This window comes from Oncorhynchus mykiss, chromosome 16, assembly GCF_057628025.1.
Source record: "Oncorhynchus mykiss isolate SJ-2025 chromosome 16, ASM5762802v1, whole genome shotgun sequence".
NCBI lineage: Eukaryota > Metazoa > Chordata > Actinopteri > Salmoniformes > Salmonidae > Oncorhynchus > Oncorhynchus mykiss.
This window is the reverse complement of record NC_143037.1, coordinates 41,298,501-41,317,690: the sequence shown is the minus strand read 5'-3', so window position 1 is coordinate 41,317,690 and position 19,190 is coordinate 41,298,501. Positions and strand designations below refer to the sequence as shown.

Here is a 19,190-nt window from a genome sequence, read left to right as displayed (position 1 = left end):
AGTGACGACAATGGCCGTTGCCTAGGAGTTGGCAAGACACACAAACAGATCTGGGACCGGGATAGACAAGCCCACCTACATAAATGTGGCAATCAAAAGACACGGGCCACAGACAGTGTGCTGGGTCATCTCTACCCCCTGTCTACGTGTCCTTTAATTAACCTGCTGCTTCAGAAACAGACAGGGTACATTTCAGATAACCAGCAGTAGAGAATTGCTTACGTGATCATCATGTGTTCCTCATCCAGTATGTGTTACATATACTATAGTCTTGCTGGTCTCCACCACCCCCAGTGTCAGAGATACAGTGGCTGTGGTAAGAGATGACTTGCTTCCTGAAAACACTGTCTTTAAAGTAACTGTCCAGTGTTTCCAGATTTATGTTAAATATGACCTATAATTAATTACAATATGCATTAAATTGTTTTCCTTCCAAAAATGTTTTAATTAAGTATGTTCAAAAGCAGCCTTTATGTGTTGGAATGGTGTGGGCATACCCCAACGACATAATGTGTGGGCGGTATACCAGCCATTACAAATAATTCTGCGAGTAGACCTCTAACAATGAACGTAGCCTTAAGATGCTTTTGGGAAACGGGGCCCAGTTTGACATACAAGTTTTTAAAAAATTGTTTGAACCCTTTTTCTCTCCAATTTATGCTTTGGCCACAAATACAAGTATAAGTGTCAGGTGCGTGAATGAGGACCCAAAAGCGAATTAACAAACAGAGTTTCTTTAATGATGAACACACGTGGGCTCAGATGGACAGGTAGATTCCGACAGGACAGGACAAGGTTGCAGCAAACACGATGATAGTCTGGTTCAGGCATGAGACACACAAACAAGAATCCGACAAAGACAGGAGCAGAAACAGAGAGAGATATAGGGACCTAATCAGAGGGAAAAAGGGAACAGGTGGGAAAAGGGGTGAATGAGGTAGTCAGAGAAGACAAGGAACAGCTGGGGGAAAGAGGGACAGAAACGGTAACCTAGTACGACCAGCAGAGGGAGACAGGGTGAAAGGAAAGGACAGAAAGACACAACATGACAATACATGACATAAGACGAGGCAACGACATTATGAGGATGTTATTATTATTATCATTATGAGGATCTAACCACTATTAAAAGTGAGATTTTCACTAGACAGATACTTTCATTTTAGTATGGCCCAGTATAAATTCAGGGAATGTTAAAGTTATTTGTCAATCACCCGTAGACACACATTATAAATTGTAATATGTTATGAGGTTGTGGAGCAGAAAAGTTCAGATGAAGACACACGAAATATTTTAACATGCCAAGCGGAACAGTTGCCAAAGCCAATGGTATGCGCTACAGGTCGCGTTCTACATTGCAGTTGCACACTAATCTCCCAAATACTTATGTTGTGCTTTACATGCTACTAACTGAATCAATATATGACTGCAATGTAGACTGCAATGTAGATGACGTAACATTAAATAATTGGTAAATGTGTGTCGCGTGACTACTTTACAGGTGTCTGGTGTGTGATGTCTGGAACGCGACCCTAGTCTTGCTCTTCTTCAGAAGTGATAGCACAGGCCAGGGTATTCATCTGTTATGCGGTATAGCCCAGTTAAAGGGAATGTCATACTGCTAAAGGCTTCAGATTCCAGATGGCAATTTCATACACAGCGCTAGAGGCCGTTGACACATAGGGCTGGATTCAATTCAGGTTATAGCTCGATTGAAATGTAAAGGCAATGATCCCGCCTTCGTGGACTGCATTCACGGTAAAAGCAGCGTCGGCTCAATCTGAAATTACCTTTACATTTTAACGTGGCTCTTCTTGGTCGTCATTGTAAATAAGACTGGTTTAAAAAATGAAGAGACACAAGTCTGGCTCTGCGAGATTGCTGTAGTTGATTGACACTGTGCATCAGAACCTAAAAAGCAGTCTGGCTCTGCGATATTGCTGTAGTTGACACTGTGCATCAGAACCTAAAAAAACTATATTTCAGTAAGTATAGGTTCCAACGGGCTTCACGACCATGTCATAATAAAACTCACAAAACATGCATAGTACGAGTTTTACACGTCCTGAAATCTACACAATCTGATTTCGGCCTCATTTCTTTAGTGTTTAACACGAAACAATGCTGACATCGATATTGACCCAGTTTTATGAAAAATTACAATCAAAATTCGAATCAAATCGACATATTCCCCTCATCATTTCCGGAAGATCTTTTAATTTAAATATTTGTAACATTGATCAAGCCACAAACTCCAAATAGTGTCCGAATGGGTTCAGTAGTCTAGAAAATATCAACATTGATTTGACAATTCATTTTCTTTGTTTGATTCGAATGAAACACTTCTAATGTCACATTCTTGGATACTGTAAATACGGGCAAAAATAAAAGGATTTATTTAACTTTGACAGCAATTACAGCCTTGAGTCTTCTTGGGTATAACACTACAAGGTTGGCACACATGTATTTGGGGGGTTTCTCCCATTATCTGCAGATCCTCTCAAACTCTGTCAGGTTGGATGGGGAGCATTGCTGCACAGCTATTTTCAGGTCTCTCCAGAAATGTTTTTTTATTTTACCTTTATTTAACTAGGCAAGTCAGTTAAGAACAAATTCTTATTTTCAATGACGGCCTAGGAACAGTGGGTTAACTGCCTGTTCAGGGGCAGAACCACAGATTTGTACCTTGTCAGTTCGGGGATTTGAACTTGCAACCATTCGGTTACTAGTCCAACACTCTAACCACTAGGCTACCCCGGGTTCAAGTCCGGGCTCTAGCTGGGCCATTCAAGGATATTCAGAGACTTGTCCCGAAGCCACTCCTGTGTTGTCTGGGCTGTGTGCTTAGGGGCGTATTCCTGTTGGAAGGTGAACCTCAGAGGCTGCAGAGAATGGTTGTCCTTCTGGAAGGTTCTCCCATCTCCACAGAGGAACTGTCAGAGTAACCACCGGGTTCTTGGTCACCTACCTGACTGCTCAATTTGGCCGGGCAGCCAGCTCTTGGTGGTTCCAAACTTCTTCCATTTAAGAATGATGGCACCCACTGTGTTCTTGGGGACCTTCAATGCTGCATAACTTTTTTAGTACCCTTCCTCAGACCTCTGCCTGGACACAATGCTGTCTCTGAGCTCTAAGGACAATTCCTTAGAGTTGTGTGTGCCAATTCCTGTGTGCCTTTCCAAATCATGTCCAATCAATTGAATTTACCCCAGGTGGACTCTAATCAAGTTGTAGAACATCTCATGGATGATTAATGGAAACAGGATGCACTTGAGCTTCATTTCAAGTCTCATAGCAAAGGGGCTGAATACTTATGTAAATAAAGGTGTTTTTTTTATTTGTAATACATTTTTCCAAAAAACAGTTTTTGCTTTGTCATTATGGGGTATTGTGTGTAGATTGATGAGAAAAAAATGATTTAATACATTTTAGAATAAGGCTGTAACATAACAAAATGTGGGAGAAGTCAAGGGGTCTGAATACACATTAAAAATTCTGGGCAGATCATTTTGGCTACCATGGCTATGCCCCCCCATAGGATGATAATGCCCCCATCCAGAGCATGAATGGTCACTGAAAGGTTTGTGGAACCTGTAAACCATACGCCATCTCAGTCATCAGATCTCAGCACAATTGAAAACTTCTAGGAGCTTCTGGAGTGGCATCTGAGACTGCGTTTTCCACCAGCATCAAAAACAAAATACTAAATGATAGAACTTCTCGTGGAAGAATGGTGTTGCAATCTTCTAACAGAGTTCCAGACACTTGTAGAATCTATAGTATGCCAATGTACACATTATGTTGGTGTTTCCTTTATTTTAGCAGTTACCTGTACATACATACACTCCTTCAAGTCTTTGCTTAACAATCCGTCATTTTGACAGTGTTTTATCAGTAAACAAGACCATACAAAAAAAAAAAAGATTAACATTCTCAGTGCAAAAGCCATCATCTCTCCTGTAGAGGAGAGGAGCAGGGGGAGGAAAGAGCAGACGAAGGGTCCAAGATGATTGACCGAAAACTCTGAAGGGGAGAAAGGAAGGGAGGAACAGGAAAAGAGTTTCAATTTACTTTGAACTATCACAAAATGATCAATGATGCTCTTCTGATTATTGGACAATGAACATGAATCCTCATCAATAGGTAGGAAAGTCTGAAGACGCCACCCTTCCAAGTCTTGTTCATCACTCGGCTACTGGAGGAATCTTAGAAACCGATGCTATAGATGGGCTAAATGCCTGTAGGACTAATATGTAAATTAAACAATGCTACCAAACTCACAGTGTAGTCCTGCAGATACAGGGCTGCTGCCACAGGGTTTCCACAGCGGGTCTGCATGGGCCCGGAGGAGGTGGCAATGGAGGAGCAGGGAGGGGCTGGGGAGGTGGTGTAGGTAGCCACCTCCTCATCCAGACGTAGCTCCTGCAGAGGGGGGAGGCGCCGGCGGAGCAAGGCTGCAGCAGAACTCAGAGCGCCGCTCTTTGGGATGATGATACTACCTGCAACGACACAGGCTACTGGTTAGACATTCAGAGGACCGAGGTCAGTCAATCAAATTTATTTATTAAGCACTTTTTGCATCAATGGGATAAGAACCATCAAATGTTTATCTATCAATGGATTCTGCCCACTCTACTGAGTCAGCCCAGCTACAAGGAGTATCAAAAGGTAAATTGTCTCAGCAGTCCTACCTCTGGGATGACTCAGGGGGACAAAGGCTGAGGGGTTGGCTAGCCTGGTCAAACCTGATGCTACGGCTGCAGTAGCAACCGTGGATAGAGCTTCTGGCCCAGACGAGGGTCTGACTGGATGGAGCAGGAGCTCGAGGACAGTCCCCTGTGCTGAAGCTCTGGCCCCAGGCCAACACTTCTCCAGTAGCCCACTTCGCTCCAGGGGCCCACCTCGCTCCAGAAATCTAGCCACAGGGCTTTCCTGTTCTTGTGCTGGAGCTGCTCTGAGCAGCTTCTTCCCCGTTGAGAAGAAAATAACAGATTCCCTGTGTGGGGCTTGAAAGAAGGTCTGGAGTCCTCTTCCCGTGTTATTTTGCGCTTCCTCCTCCTCCTCTTGGTCCTTGTCAGCTCGGGTCTCAGCAGGGTCTTCGTCCAGCTCCCCGTTGTCTATCCTATCCTCCTCTTGGTCCGTCTCCTTGAATAATCTCTGAACAACCTCCTGCCACAAACACACACTCAATTCCTTAACTGATTCAACATTATGAAATAGACGTTAGCAACCTAATTCAGTCATGTGGTGTAGGATATATATATTCCATTAGTAAGCCTTTGTCCTCACCTCCTTCTGTGTCTCCAGATCTCGGTTGTGGCCCTGGAGGCCCCAGAGTCTAGGAGAGCATGCATAGGGGGTCCGGTGGGCAGACAGGTGCCTCCCCTGAAAAAAAGATGGCTCAGTGAGTTAGAGCATCTATGGTGCTGGCAATATCAGGATTGTCAGTTTGATTCCACCATGGGCAACATTTGCTGAGAAGGTGCCACTTTAGTGTTGACAGTTCAAAATCAAAAATACTCTACATACAGACCATGGACATACGAGTGAAAGTGCACTGTAACATACTTACCATGGGCTGATGCCTGGTATCAGGGACCCGCTGGGGTGTCCACTTCTGGCCGACTGGCATCACTGACGAGAGGGACAGACAGATAGATCATATTGACAGACGGACAGCGACAGTCTACTTCATAACACAGAGACAGAGCAGAGGGGTATCCTACGAAGCAGGTTTGAGGAGTTAGCAACTGTGGTCAACTCAAGAGTTCAAATCAGGATTAAATAAATAAATACAATTTAAAAGAAAAACGGTCATGCGGAAGTGGCTCACGTTTCAGCCAGGTACATGTCTATGGAAACTAATCCTTCAGAGCGAACCTGCTCTGGGGCTGGCTAACTAACTCTACTTACCCTGAATGCAATGACAAACGCAAGTTGAAGACCAATCAGATTCACTCCCTGTTGCAAAGATTGCGTCATCATCCCCTTCATTTGAGGAAGATTAATTATTCAATATTTTATTACTCAAATGTTTTTCCGGTGCAAAAAAAAAGTTGTTAAAATATATCACATTACACATTTAGTAATGACAGAATCCATTTTAAACTTCACGCGATGTAATACAAATATCGATAGAAGTGGGGGGGGGGGGGAAGGTGCTTGTGCATTGATAAGCACACCAAAGACGGCATTAACGATAAGTAATACAATGAAGATGGCACAATAACAATCCTACTTCAACAAGCAGTATTCCCCGTCGTATTAAGGAGGAAGCCTGAGCTGGAATGTGAAACTAACTGACGCTGGTTAGCTTTAGAAAACCCTCAGGAGATCCAGCTTGCTTCATAGGATACTCCTCAGAGGACCGCTAACTCTAGCAGGCTTGTAACTGTCATATAAAAGTTTTACTGTGCGTGCATTCTGTCATTACTAAATGTGATAGGAATTTTAACATTTAACACAAAAAAAAAAGAGAATACTCAATCAGTTGTGTTCCATAAATGAAGGGGATAATGAAGCAATCTTTGCAATAGTGAGGGAATAGGATTTCATTGGTCCTCAACTCACAGCTCACACTTCATTCAGGATAAATGTAGTTAGCCTGCCCTGGAGCAAGTTAGTCCTTAAGGATTCGTTGACATAGAAATGTACCTGGCTAAAAGGTGAGCCACATTGATGGTACCGGTTGACCAAAGATACCTCGCTAACTCCTCAAACCAGGTATGTAGTATTGTGCTCAGATCAAGTTATAAAGACAGACATAACACTTTAACATTTACATTTGTGTCATTTAGCAGACGTTCTTATCCAGAGCGACTTACAATTTGGTGCATTCCTCTTAAGATAGCTGGGTAAGACAACCACATATTAGTCGTAGCAAATACATTTTTCCCTCAAGGCCCCTGAGTAACACAGACCCAAGAGGAGAGGGACAAACCGGTGAATATCTGGCGATAGAAACGGTAGCATATACAGTGCATTCAGGAATTATTCAGACCTTCACTTTTTCCAGGTTTTATTACTTTACAGCCTTATTCTAAAATTGATTTTTTTTAAATCCTTATCTACACACAATTCCCCATAAATGACAAAGCGAAACAAGTTTGTAGAAAGCAAAGTATTTAGACCATTTACTCAGTGCTTTGTTGAAGCACCTTTGCCAGCGATTAGTCTTCTTGTGTATGCCGCTACAGGCTTGGCACACCTGTATTTGGGGAGTTAGGTTGTATGGGGAGCAATGCTGCACAGCTATTTTAAGTCTCCAGAAATGTTTGATCGGGTTCATGTCCGGGCTCTGTGCGGGCCACTCTATAACATTCAGAGACTTGTCCTGAAGCCACTCCTGCGTTATCTTGGCTGTGTGCTTAGGGTTGTTGTCCTGTTGGAAGGTGAACCTTCGCCCCAGTCTGAAGTCTTGAGCAGGTTTTCATCAAGGATTTCTCTACTTTTCTCTGTTCATCTTTCCCTCAATCCTGACTAGTCTCCCAGTTCCTGCCACTCCACTGAAAAACATTCCCACAGCATGATGCTGCCACCACCATGCTTCACCGTGGGGATGGGGACAGGTTTCCTCCAAACATAACGCTTGGCATCCAGACCAAAGATATTTTTTCTCATGGTCAGAGTCATTTAGGAGCCTTTTGTTAAACTCCAAGCGTGCTGTCATGTGCCTTTTACTGAGGAGTGGCTTCCATCTGGCCACTCTACCATAAAGGCCTGATTGGTAGAGTGTTGCTGAGATGGTTGTCCTTCTGGAAGGTTCTCCCATCTCCACAGAGGAAATCGGGAGCTCTGTCAGAGTGACCATAAATGTTTCCATTTAAGAATGATGGAGGACAATGTGTTCTTGGGGACCTTCTTCAATGCTACAGAAAATGTTTTGGTACCCTTCCCAGATCTGTGCCTCGACAACAATTCGTTCTCGGAGCTTACGGACAATTCCTTCGACCTCATGGCTTTGGTTTTTGCTCTGACATGCACTGTCGACTGTGGGACCTTATATAGACAGGTGTGTGCTTTTCCAAATAATTTCCAGTCATTTGAATTTACCTCAGGTGGACTCCAATCAAGTTGTAGAAACATCTCAAGGATGATCAATGGAAACAGGATGAACCTGTGCTCAATTTAAAGTCTCAAGAGGAAAGGGTCTGAATACTTATGTAAATAAGGCATCTGTTTTTATATTTTAATACATTTGCAAAAATGTCTAAATCGTTTTTGCTTTGTCATTGCGGGATATTGTGTGTAGATTGATGAGGAAAAGGCTGTAACGTAACAAAATGTGGAAAAAGTCTGAATACTTTCCCAATGCACTGTAACTATACTGAACAAAAATATAAAACGCAACAGGTAGTGTTGGTCCCATTTTTCATGAGCGGAAATAAAAGATCCCAGAAATGTTCCATATCCACAAAAAGCATCTTTCTCTCAAATTTTGTGCACAAAATTGTTTACATCCCTGTTAGTGAGCAATTCTCATTTGCCAAGATAATCCATCCAGCTGACAGGTGTGGCATATCAAGAAGCTGATTAAACAGAAAGATCATTACACAGGTGAACCTTGTCCTGGGGACAATAAAAGGCCACTCTAAAATGTGCAGTTTTGTCACACAAGACAATGCCACAGATGTCTCTAGTTGAGGGAGCATGCAATTGGCATGCTGACTTCAGGAATGTCCAACAGAGCTGTTGCCAGAGAACTTTACCAAAAGCCACCTCCAACGTCATTTGTAAGAATTTGGCAGTACATCCAACCAAGTGGGTGGGCCTATGCCCTGCCAGGCCCACCCATGGCTGCACCCAGACCCAGTCATGTGAAATCTATAGATTAGGGCCTACTGAATTTTACTAAATTGACTGATTTCCGTCTATGAACTGTAACTGAGTAAAATCTTTGAAATTGTTAAATGTTGCGTTTATATTTTTGTTCAGTATAACTTACCCAGAGGTCCTCCAGATGCTTCAGTGCAACTCTTTGTGACAGGTACTCTCTGAGCCTGGAAAGGTAAAGCACCACAGTGAATATTCTGTTTATATTCCTAAAGCCTCTCTATTATCATCAGTAAACTGTGGCTGACTGTTTCATGCAGCACTAAGGAGACATGACGTGAGAAATAAGGACATGAGGCAGTACTATGGCAATGACTTTTAAATCTTAATTGAAATGCATATAAAGTTGTTGTCACCCTAACTGGAGCGGCTTTATATGCATTATCAAATCATACATTTTAAATACATTTATCGATCAAAATATTAACTCACAGTGTAGATGGAGGTTCCCCTGCCAGAGGGGCAGACAGAGGTGCGTTGTGGTGTGGCCCCCAGCATTCCCCCAGCTGTCACCCCTTCATTCTGCAGGATGCTCCTCAGGGCCGTGTGGTCTGGGGTGAACGGGACACTCCGTCCTGGACCTGGAACACAAGCACATACAAGGTTAGAGACATGTTAGTTTAACTTATTTTCTTTCTTTTAGCACTGGTTGAAGCTAGAAAGCTTCTTTACAATGAATATTTTTGCATCACGATAATGAAGCAGTAGTAAGCTATTGCAGGCCTTTCTACACTTTGTTCTTCAAAACGTGTTCAAAGATGGAACATGTCCAAGTAGTACTACCACTGACCTGCCGAGGCTGCAATCTTCTGGTGACTCTTCATGACAGACACTCTCTGGGGCTGCAGAGGGTAGGTGACCCCTTCATTCTGAAGGATGCTGTTGAGGGCTGAAGGCTCAGGGGAGAACTGAATAGATCTTACTGGACCTATAAACAACAACAAGCACATTCAAGTGTACAGACTTGCTAGCCTATCCTAGGCCCTTAGATTGAGCTGGAGTAGGAGTTTGAATAGGCTGGCTAATTAAACAGATCAGCGCAAATTGTGTTTTTAAAGGGGTGCAACATGCAACATTTCCACACGGAAATAGCCTTCAATGTCAATGCTAAACTCAGCAAAAAAAGAAACATCCTCACTGTCAACTGTGTTTATTTTCAGCAAACTTAACATGTGTAAATATTTGTAAGAACATAAGATTCTACAATTGAGACAAACTGAACAAGTTCCACAGACATGTGACTAACAGAAATGGAATATTGTGTCCCTGAAAAAAAAAGGGGGGGGGGGGGGTCAAAATCCAATGATGCTGTGACACACCGCCCCAGACCATGACGGACCCTCCACCTCCAAATCGATCCCGCTCCAGAGTACAGGCCTCGGTGTAACGCTCATTCTTTTGACGATAAACGCTCCTGGTAAGACAAAACCGCGACTCGTCAGTGAAGAGACATTTTTGTCAGTCCTGTCTGGTCTAGCAACGATGGGTTTGTGCCCATAGGCAACGTTGTTGAGGTTGATGTCTGGTGAGGACCTGCATTTACAACAGGCTTACAAGCCTTCAACCCAGCCTCTCTCAGCCTACTGCGGACAGTCTGGGTACTGATGGAAGGATTATTCGTTCCTGGTGTAACTTGGGCAGCTGTTGTTGTCATCCTTTACCTGTCCCGCAGGTGTGATGTTCGGGTGTACCGATCCTGTGCAGGTGTTGTTACACGTGGTCTGCCACTGTGAGGACGATCAGCTGTCCATCCTGTCTCCCTGTAGCGCTGTCTTAGGCGTCTCACAGTACGGACATTGCAATTTATTGCCCTGGCCACATTTGCAGTCCTCATGCCTCCTTGCAGCATGCCTAAGGCACGTTCACGCAGATGAGCAGGAACCCTGGTCATGTTTCTTTTGGTGTTTTTCAGAGTCAGTAGACTGGCCTCTTTAGTGTCCTAAGTTTTCATAACTGTGACCTTAATTGCCCACCGTAAGCTGTTAGTGTCTTAACGACTGTACCACAGGTGCATGTTAATTAATTGTTTATGTTTCATTGAACAAGAATGGGAAACAGTGTTTAAACCCTTTACAATGAAGATCTGTGAAGTTATTTGGATTTTTACGAATTATCTTTTGAAAGACAGGGTCCTGAAAAAGGGACATTTATTTTTTTGCTGAGTTTATATCAGCAGTACATAAACCGTTATATGCAGCTTGGAAATGTCCAGTACTACTACCACTGACCTGCAGAGGGTACAGTCTTCTGTTGACTCTTCATGATGGACACTCTCTGGGGCTGCAGAGGAAAGATCACTTCAAGTTAGTTCACAGACTGATTTTGGACACACAAACTCAGAAAGATCATCAGTCAGTAAGTACCCTGCAGATCTGGGTTCACTTCAATTGGTATTTGTTTTCTTTCAAATACGTTGAGTGTTTGATTACTGACTATTCTATTGGTTCCATTGCGCCAGGCAACCTCAATCTAATAGAACAAAAATAAGTTGATGCTGGATAGTAAACAATGGCGGAACAGCCTTTGTGCAAACAAAATCAAGTAACTCATGTAGTGGAAAAACAAAAAAGCCTAATGTATGGTAAGAATAAAACCCACCGATGCCTTGCAGCCTCCATCAGGGTGACAAAGAATAGTGGTGGACAAACTGTTGTATAACCCAACTCTCACAGGAAGTGACTCAATTCATTAACATATGTAGTTGATAAAGCAAAAAAAGACTTGAGGATAAAAAACATTCAAGATACAAAGACAAACATGGCATAATGAGAATAGAACACCACAAAAGAAATGCAATATCATAAAAGGAAAAAAAAACTGTACACAAGCTCTTGCTACTAAACTTAAGATTGGATAACAAAAAAATGTATAAACCACATATCTCTTTACAGGAAGGGAGAATAATAGTGGCTTTCGAAAGTATTCACCCCCTTGGCATTTTTCCTATTTTGCTGCCTTACAACCTGGAATCAAAATTGATTTTTTGGGACTTTGTATCATTTGATTTACACAACATGCCTACCGCTTTGAAGATGCAAAATATAATTATCTTGTGAAACCAACAAGACAACAAAAAAAAAACAGAACTTGAGCATGCATAACTATTCACCCCCCAAGTCAATACTTTGTAGAGCCACCCTTTGCAGCAATTACAACTGCATGTCTCTTGGGGAATGTCTCCATAAGCTTGGCACATCTAAACACTGAGATTTTGCCCATTCTTTAAGGCAAAACTGCTTCAGCTCCTTCAAGTTGGATGGCTTCTGCTGGTACACAGCAATCTTTAAGTCACACCACAGATTCTCAATTGGATTGAGGTCTAGGCCATTCCAAGACATTTATATGTTTCCCCTTAAACCACCCGAGTGTTGCTTTAGCAGTATGTTTAGAGTCATTGTCCTGCTGGAAGGTGAACCTTTGTCCCAGTCTCAAATCTCAAAGACTGAAACAGGTTTCCCTCAAGAATTTCCCTGTATTTAGCACCATCCATCAATCCTGACCAGTTTCCCAGTCTCTGCCAATGAAAAACATCTCCTCAGCATGATGCTGCCACCACCATGATGCTGCCACCACCATGCTTCACTGTGGGGATGGTATTCTCGGGGTGATGAGAGGTGTTGGGTTTGTGCCAGACATAGCGCTTTCCTTGATGAGCAAAAAGCTATATTTTAGTCTCATCTGACAGATACTCCAATCTCCACTGTGAAGCTTTGCTTCTCCTTCAAGGTTATCTTTGGTCTCTTTGTTGACTCTCTGATTAATGCCCTCCATGCCTGGTCTGAGTTTGTGTGCGGCCCGCTCTTGGCAGGTTTGTTGTGGTGCCATATTCTTTCCATTTTTTTTTAAATAATGGATTGAATGGTCCTCTGTGGGATGTTCAAAGTTTCTGCTATTTTTTTATAACCCAACCCTGATCTGTACTTCTCCACAACTTTGTCCCTGACCTTTTTGGGGAACTCATTGGTCTTTATGGTGTTGCTTGCTTGGTGGTGCCCCTTGCTTAGTGGTGTTGCAGACTCGGGGGCCTTCCAGAACAAGCGTATATATACTGAGATCATGTGACAGATCATGTGACACTTAAAAAAGGTCCACCTGTGTGTAATCTAACTAATTATGTGACTTCTGAAGTTAATTGGTTGCACCAGATCCTATTTAGGGGCTTCATAGCAAAGGGGGTGAATACATAAAGAAACACAAGTGGTTTGTGCATTTTTTTTGAAACAAGTACATTTTTTCATTTCACTTCAGCAATTTGAACAATTTTGTGTATGTCCATTACATGAAATCCAAATAAAAATCAATTTAAATTACAGGTTGTAATGCAACAAAATAGGAAAAACGCCAAGGGGGTGAATACTTTTGCAAAGCACTGTACATTTCCTCATTTAAACCTGGCAATACAGTGGCCCTTAGTTTAAAGATCCTGAAATTTCATATTTGAGACAATTCATTGACTACAGCTCAGCGTTCAACACCACCTCAAAGCTCATCACTAAGCTAAGGACCCTGGGACCAAACACCTCCCTCTGCAACTGGATCCTGGACTTCCTGACGGCTTCGCCCAGGTGTTAAAGTTAGTTAACAACATATTCGCCACGCTGATCATCAACACGGGGGCCTATCAGGGATGCATGCTCAGTCCCCTCCTGTACTCCCTGTTCACTCATGACTGCACGGCCAGGCACGACTCCAACACCATCATTAAGTTTGCAGATGACACAACAGTGGTAGGCCTGATCACCGACAACCATGATAAAGCCTGAGGTCAGAGACCTAACCGTGTGGTACAAGGAAAACAACCTCTCCCTCAACATGATCAAGACAAAGGAGTTGATTGTGGACTACATGAAAAGGAGGAGGACCGAGCACACCCACATTCTCATCGACGGGGCTGTGTGGAGCAGGTTGAGAGCTTCAAGTTCCTTGGTGTCCAAATCACCAACAAACTAACATGGTCCAAGCACACCAAGACAGTCGTAAAGAGGGCACGACAAAATATTTGGCATGGGTCCTCAGATCCTTTAACAGCTGCACCTTCGAGAGCATCCTGACGGGTTGCAACAATGCCCGATATGGCACCTGCTCGACCTCGGACCGCAAGGCACTAGAGGGTAGTGCGTACAGCCCAGAACATCACCGGGGCCAAGCTTCCTGCCATCCAGGACCTCTATACCAGGCAGTGTCAGAGGAAGGTCCTAAAAATGGTCAAATCCTCCAGCCATCCTAGTCATGGACTGTTCTCTCTGCTGCCGCACAGCAAGCGGTACCGGAGCGCCAAGTCCAAAAGGCTTCTAAACAGCTTCTACCCCAAAGCCATAAGACTCCTGAACATCTAATCAAATGCCTACCCAGACCATTTACATTTCACCAGGGTCAGGTCTCTCACCCTTCTACGCTGCTGCTACTAGAGTTCGACCGATTAATCGGAATGGCCGATTAATTAGGGCCGATTTCAAGTTTTCATAACAATCGGAAATCTGTATTTTTGGGCGCAGATTTTTTTTTTACACCTTTATTTAATCTTTATTTAACTAGGCAAGTCAGTTAAGAACACATTGTTACTTTCAATGACGACCTAGGAACGCTGCCTCGTTCAGGGGCAGAAAGACAGATTTTCACCTTGTCAGCTCGGGGATTCAATCTTGCAACCTTCCAGTTAACTAGTCCAACGCAATAACGACCTGCCTCTCTCTCGTTGCACTCCACAAGGAGACTGCCTGTTACGCAAATGCAGTAAGCCAAGGTAAGTTGCTAGCTAGCATTAAACTTATCTTATAAAAAACAATCAATCATAATCACTGGTTAACTACACATGGTTGATTCAGGGACACGTGTGGACCTGGAACCTATAAAGTTCAATCATTTGTTAACTGCAACACTACATATGTGGTGTACAAGCTGAAGTGGCCACGTGGGTGCTTTTACATAGGACGTACTAAGAGAAGGCTCAAGGACAGGGTGTCTGAACATGCCTATGCTATAAGGACTGCTAACGATAAGTATCCTAATGCTAAACATTACAGACAGGTAATGGTAGCCCAAACTCTCCCTTTTAGAGTTGCCTTTTATTGTCCCCCAGCACAAGGTGCACCTGTGTAATAATCGTGCTGTTTAATCAGCTTCTTGAAATGCCAGTTGGATGGACTATCATGGCAAGGGAGAAATGTTCACTAACAGGGATGTAAACACATTTGTGCACAAAATTTGAGATAAGGGTTTTGTGCATATGGAACATTTATATATACATTTTTTGATAGTTTATATTTTTGTTCAGTATATAACCAAAGATGCACTCCTCTCCTGTGTCTCTCAATCTAATAGAGTACCAGGTCTGCTGTGTAAAGGAACCCTAGGACAACTCACCATGTTGTTATAGGCTTTTGTAGAGGGACGGCTAGACATAGAAGCCCCAGCAGCATTGACTCCGATATTCTGCAGGATACTACGTAGGGCAAAGGGGTCAGAAGAGAAGGCCTCCACACGCCCTGGAACACACACACACACACACAAGGGACAATGAAACACAATTTCAAAAACTAAATATAAATCTAAAGATGACAAAAACATAGAAAATCTAGGGACAAGGGAGAGAGAAAACAAACACCATGACACTGCAGCTATATGATGAGCTCTGAACTCACCAGCGGTGCTACTTAATAACTGGCCAGGCTCGGAAAGATCTTTGATGCTGAGCGTGTCCAATTGGCCCCTGCAGGCTTCCGTACTGAGGGCAGTGGGCTTGGCTGAGGTAGTGGAGGAGTCACTGCTAAATGAGAAAGCAATGGACGAAAGACCTGAGCCAGGACCAAATGAACTGGGAGGTCTGGAAAGACCAAGCTGTCCCGATCCAGATCCGTGAAATGGATTGTCTGAAGAAGACTGTGCCTTTGGTTTCAGATGTTGAGACAAAGGCATGGAGGTGGCAGCACTGGTAGCCTGGGACCAATGAGTCTTCCATTCTTCTCCATCGTGATGTGACAAGATGCCTGCTAGCCCTGGACCTTCTTTTCTGGCCGCCAAGTGTTGTGCGAGTGTAGGGAGTCGAGCAGCGAGATCTACTGTTGACTTTGTTCGGGCCTTGTTATGAGTTTGTGGGACGGAACTGGGTAGTTTAGCTGTCGTTGTGAGTCTTGTTTTATGGCTGGCAGCAGTGCTAAAAGTATTTTCAGGATGGGTGGTTTGAGCAACCAGCGGCCTCCTCTGGTTCGTTGCCCCCATTCGGTTGTCTCTAGGATGGGTGAAGTTGAAAGGTACAGGCTTGGTGTTTGGCTTCTTCCTCTTTGCTTTACCCTTTAGGAAAACAGATAAGGACAAAAATATAAATGACATCCCTTAGCACTGGCAGTAATGCTAGTAAGATACACATTCAGGGCCAGTTTCTCAACAAAGTTAGGGCTATTCCTGGTTAAGAAACACTTTCAATCTAGACTCCCCATCGCACATACTTTTTAATGCAGAAATGTGGATTAATATCAGACCAGAATCAGTGATATATTTCATTTGAAGCAATGGGTTTACCATATAAATATAATTGGGTTATGCATTTAGAATCTATCTATAGTTCTTACCGCTAGAGAGTTCTCCTCCCATCTCTTGTGTGACTGGGTGAAGTCAGAGGGCGTCTGAAGGGGCAGGGATTTAGCAAGCACTGGCAGCCTGCTGATGCCCAGTGGTCTTACAGGGGGCTTAGGGTCTTTGTCTGAGGTTGCTGCTGGGACCTTGTTCTCAGTCCCTCGTTTGGAATGGTGTCGTTGGGGTACAGAGGGGTGTTTGCAAGGGTGGGGTACAGACGGGTGTTTAGAACCTGGTTTGGGGTCTGCTGTCATTCTGTTGATCTTCATTCTGTTTGGACTGGAGTTTGACAGTCAATGTAGACAGACATATATACTTTCCAGGCAGTGTATACAGTGTTTTTAATTCAGGTTAGCTTATCAACAGTACTTGATAAACAGTGGCCATGCATCATTAGGGAGCGGCGACTGCCAACATAAAGCACAATTGAATCGTTAGTTGTTACCGTTAGTTGTTACCTTGAATGGTTTTTCAGGATTTTGTTCTGACTATGCTGACGCAGAATCGGAGAGGAATCCATCATTGGCTCAGTCAGAGAGGTTCAACAGAATTCTGTAAATAACAAACCCTGAACCAAATGTTAGTTAACATAATTCAGCATGCTAGCTAACACAGTTGACAAGAGCATATACTTTTTAGAGACAAAAACAGCAACCACATTGTCACATTGCTTAATTGCTTTGCTATAAGTTAGCTAGTTGAATTGTTTAATGACTCGCTTAATAGCTGTCGTATAAAGCAAATAACCCACTGAAATATTCGAATCCCTTAGAAAACACCACAAAACTTTTAACAATTTAAACGGTACTGTTGCTGCTAGCTTCAAGCGAGCTACTGAGAGAAGGGGCAGCTTGCTCTCTGGGTATCTGACCGTGACAAGAGAGAAAATCTGACTGTACTCACATGCACACTTCAAAATAGAGAATTGTTTACTTGCTTCACAAAATGTTTTCGAAAAAAATAATTAATATATCCCAGACTTTCCTCTGTTTTCAACACAAAAGAGGCATGAGAAGAAGACAAGCTCAAAACTTCCTGAACATGCTCCAGTTTGTAAAAAGCAAGTATTTTCATTGGTTAAAACAGAAAAGCTAGAAGCCAATCGTTGCGCTAGTTGTTTTCAAGAGCCGTATTTCCTTTGACCAATCAGCATCAAGCGTGCAAAAACAACTCCATGGAAACGACGCATGATGCTCCACCATGTGATCCAATGAGTCCCTCCCCACACACCCTCTGAAATGTCTTTGTCCCTGTGCCCCCTTCTGAGCTTCAAGTAGCACCCTTGGTTACATATAAATATTAGTAATCTGTATATTAGTATTCTTCTTTTCAATCTGTCATTTGTATTTGTATGTATTATGCCTTGGCAGCAGCTACTCTTCCTGTTATTCAGCAAAAATTAAGGCATTACATTTTTTTTTATATACATTATAATTAATACATTTGATACATTATAATAAACATTTGAAACATTCAAATACATTTTACAACAGATTTCACAATACATTAAGTGTGTGCCCTCCGGTCACAACTGTGTACGTGTGTGTATAGTGTGCATGTTATGTATGTTTGTATGTGTGTATTTGTGCATGTGTGTGTGACTCTTCACAGTCCTTTCTGTTCCATAAGGTATATTGTTATAAGATTTTTAAATCTGATTTTATTACTTGCGTTTAAATCTGATTTTATTACTTTACTTGATGTGGAATAGAGCTCCATGTAGCCATGGCTCAACGTAGTACGGTGCGCCTCCCATAGTCTGTTCTGGACTTGGGGACTGTGAAGGGACCTCTGGTGGCATGTCGTGTGGGGTATGAGTGTACAAGCTGTGTGCTAGTAGTTTAAACAGACAGCTCGGTGCATTCAACATGTCAATACTTCTTACAAAAACAAGTAGTGATGAAGTCAGTCTCTCCTCTACTTTGAGCCATGAGAGATTGACATGCATATTATTAATGTTAGCTCTACGTGTACATTAAAGGGCCAGCCATGCTGCCCTGTTTTGGGCCAGTTGTAATTATCCCAAGTCGCTCTTTTTGGCACCTGACCACACGACTGGACAGTAGTTCAGGTGCGACAAAACTAGGGCCTGTAGGACCTGCCTTGTTGATATTGTTGTTCAGAAGGCAAAGTGGCGCTTTATTACGGACAGACCTCTCCCCATCTTAGCTACTGTTGCACCAATATGTTTTGACCATAACAGTTAGTCTTGTTGTTGATCCCGCCTCAGTTTTATCCCATCACAGCCATTGAACTCTGTAGCTGTTTTAAAATTACCAATGGCCTCATGGTAACATCCCTGAGCAGTTGCATTCCTATCCTGCAGCTAAGATCAGAAGGACAACTATATTTTTTATGTGTCTGGGTGGTTTAATACATAATCCACAGCATAATTATTAACGTGAACATGCTTAAAGAGATGTTCAATGTCTGATTTGTTATTGTTAACCAATCTACCCTTCTTTATGAGGCTTTTGAAAAGGCTTTTTGTAGTTGAATCTGTGCTTGAAATGCAATACTTGACTGAGGAACCTTACAGATGCTGTATGTATGGGGACAGAGGAAGGGTTAGTCATTCAAAAATCATGTCAACCCCTATTATTTCACACAGAGTGAGGCCATGTATCTTATTATGTGATTTATTGAGCCACATTTTACAGATGAACTAATTTAAGCTTGCCTAAACAGAGGGGCTGAATACTTAAGCAACGATTATAGTTTGGTTATTCTTTATTTATCTTAAAAATAAAAATAAATCTTCCACTTTGACACTCCAGAGTATTTTG

At 42.8% G+C, this 19,190-nt stretch overlaps 1 protein-coding gene across 4 annotated transcripts; it reads right to left on the bottom strand.

Moving 5' to 3' along the window:
* Positions 1-3,777: 3,777 nt before the first annotated feature.
* On the bottom strand, positions 3,778-17,552 carry troap (trophinin associated protein). 4 transcript variants are annotated; one of them, XM_021565771.3, is made up of 14 exons: positions 17,308-17,552; positions 16,863-16,972; positions 16,401-16,683; positions 15,474-16,122; positions 15,196-15,317; positions 11,061-11,112; positions 9,623-9,760; positions 9,265-9,413; positions 8,945-8,999; positions 5,573-5,625; positions 5,290-5,385; positions 4,692-5,169; positions 4,282-4,499; positions 3,778-4,023 (listed from the first exon to the last, which is right to left on the bottom strand). In XM_021565771.3, exons 2-14 carry the CDS (start codon positions 16,925-16,927, stop codon positions 3,949-3,951), a joined length of 2,433 nt encoding a protein of 810 aa, XP_021421446.3. In that variant the 5' UTR covers positions 16,928-16,972; positions 17,308-17,552; the 3' UTR covers positions 3,778-3,948. The 4 variants fall into 4 exon arrangements, with proteins under 4 accessions (XP_021421446.3, XP_036802694.2, XP_036802695.2 ...); XM_036946799.2 differs by having other exon boundaries at positions 5,573-5,634; positions 17,308-17,548; XM_036946800.2 differs by having other exon boundaries at positions 5,573-5,634; positions 16,401-16,674; positions 17,308-17,466.
* Positions 17,553-19,190: the final 1,638 nt, after the last annotated feature.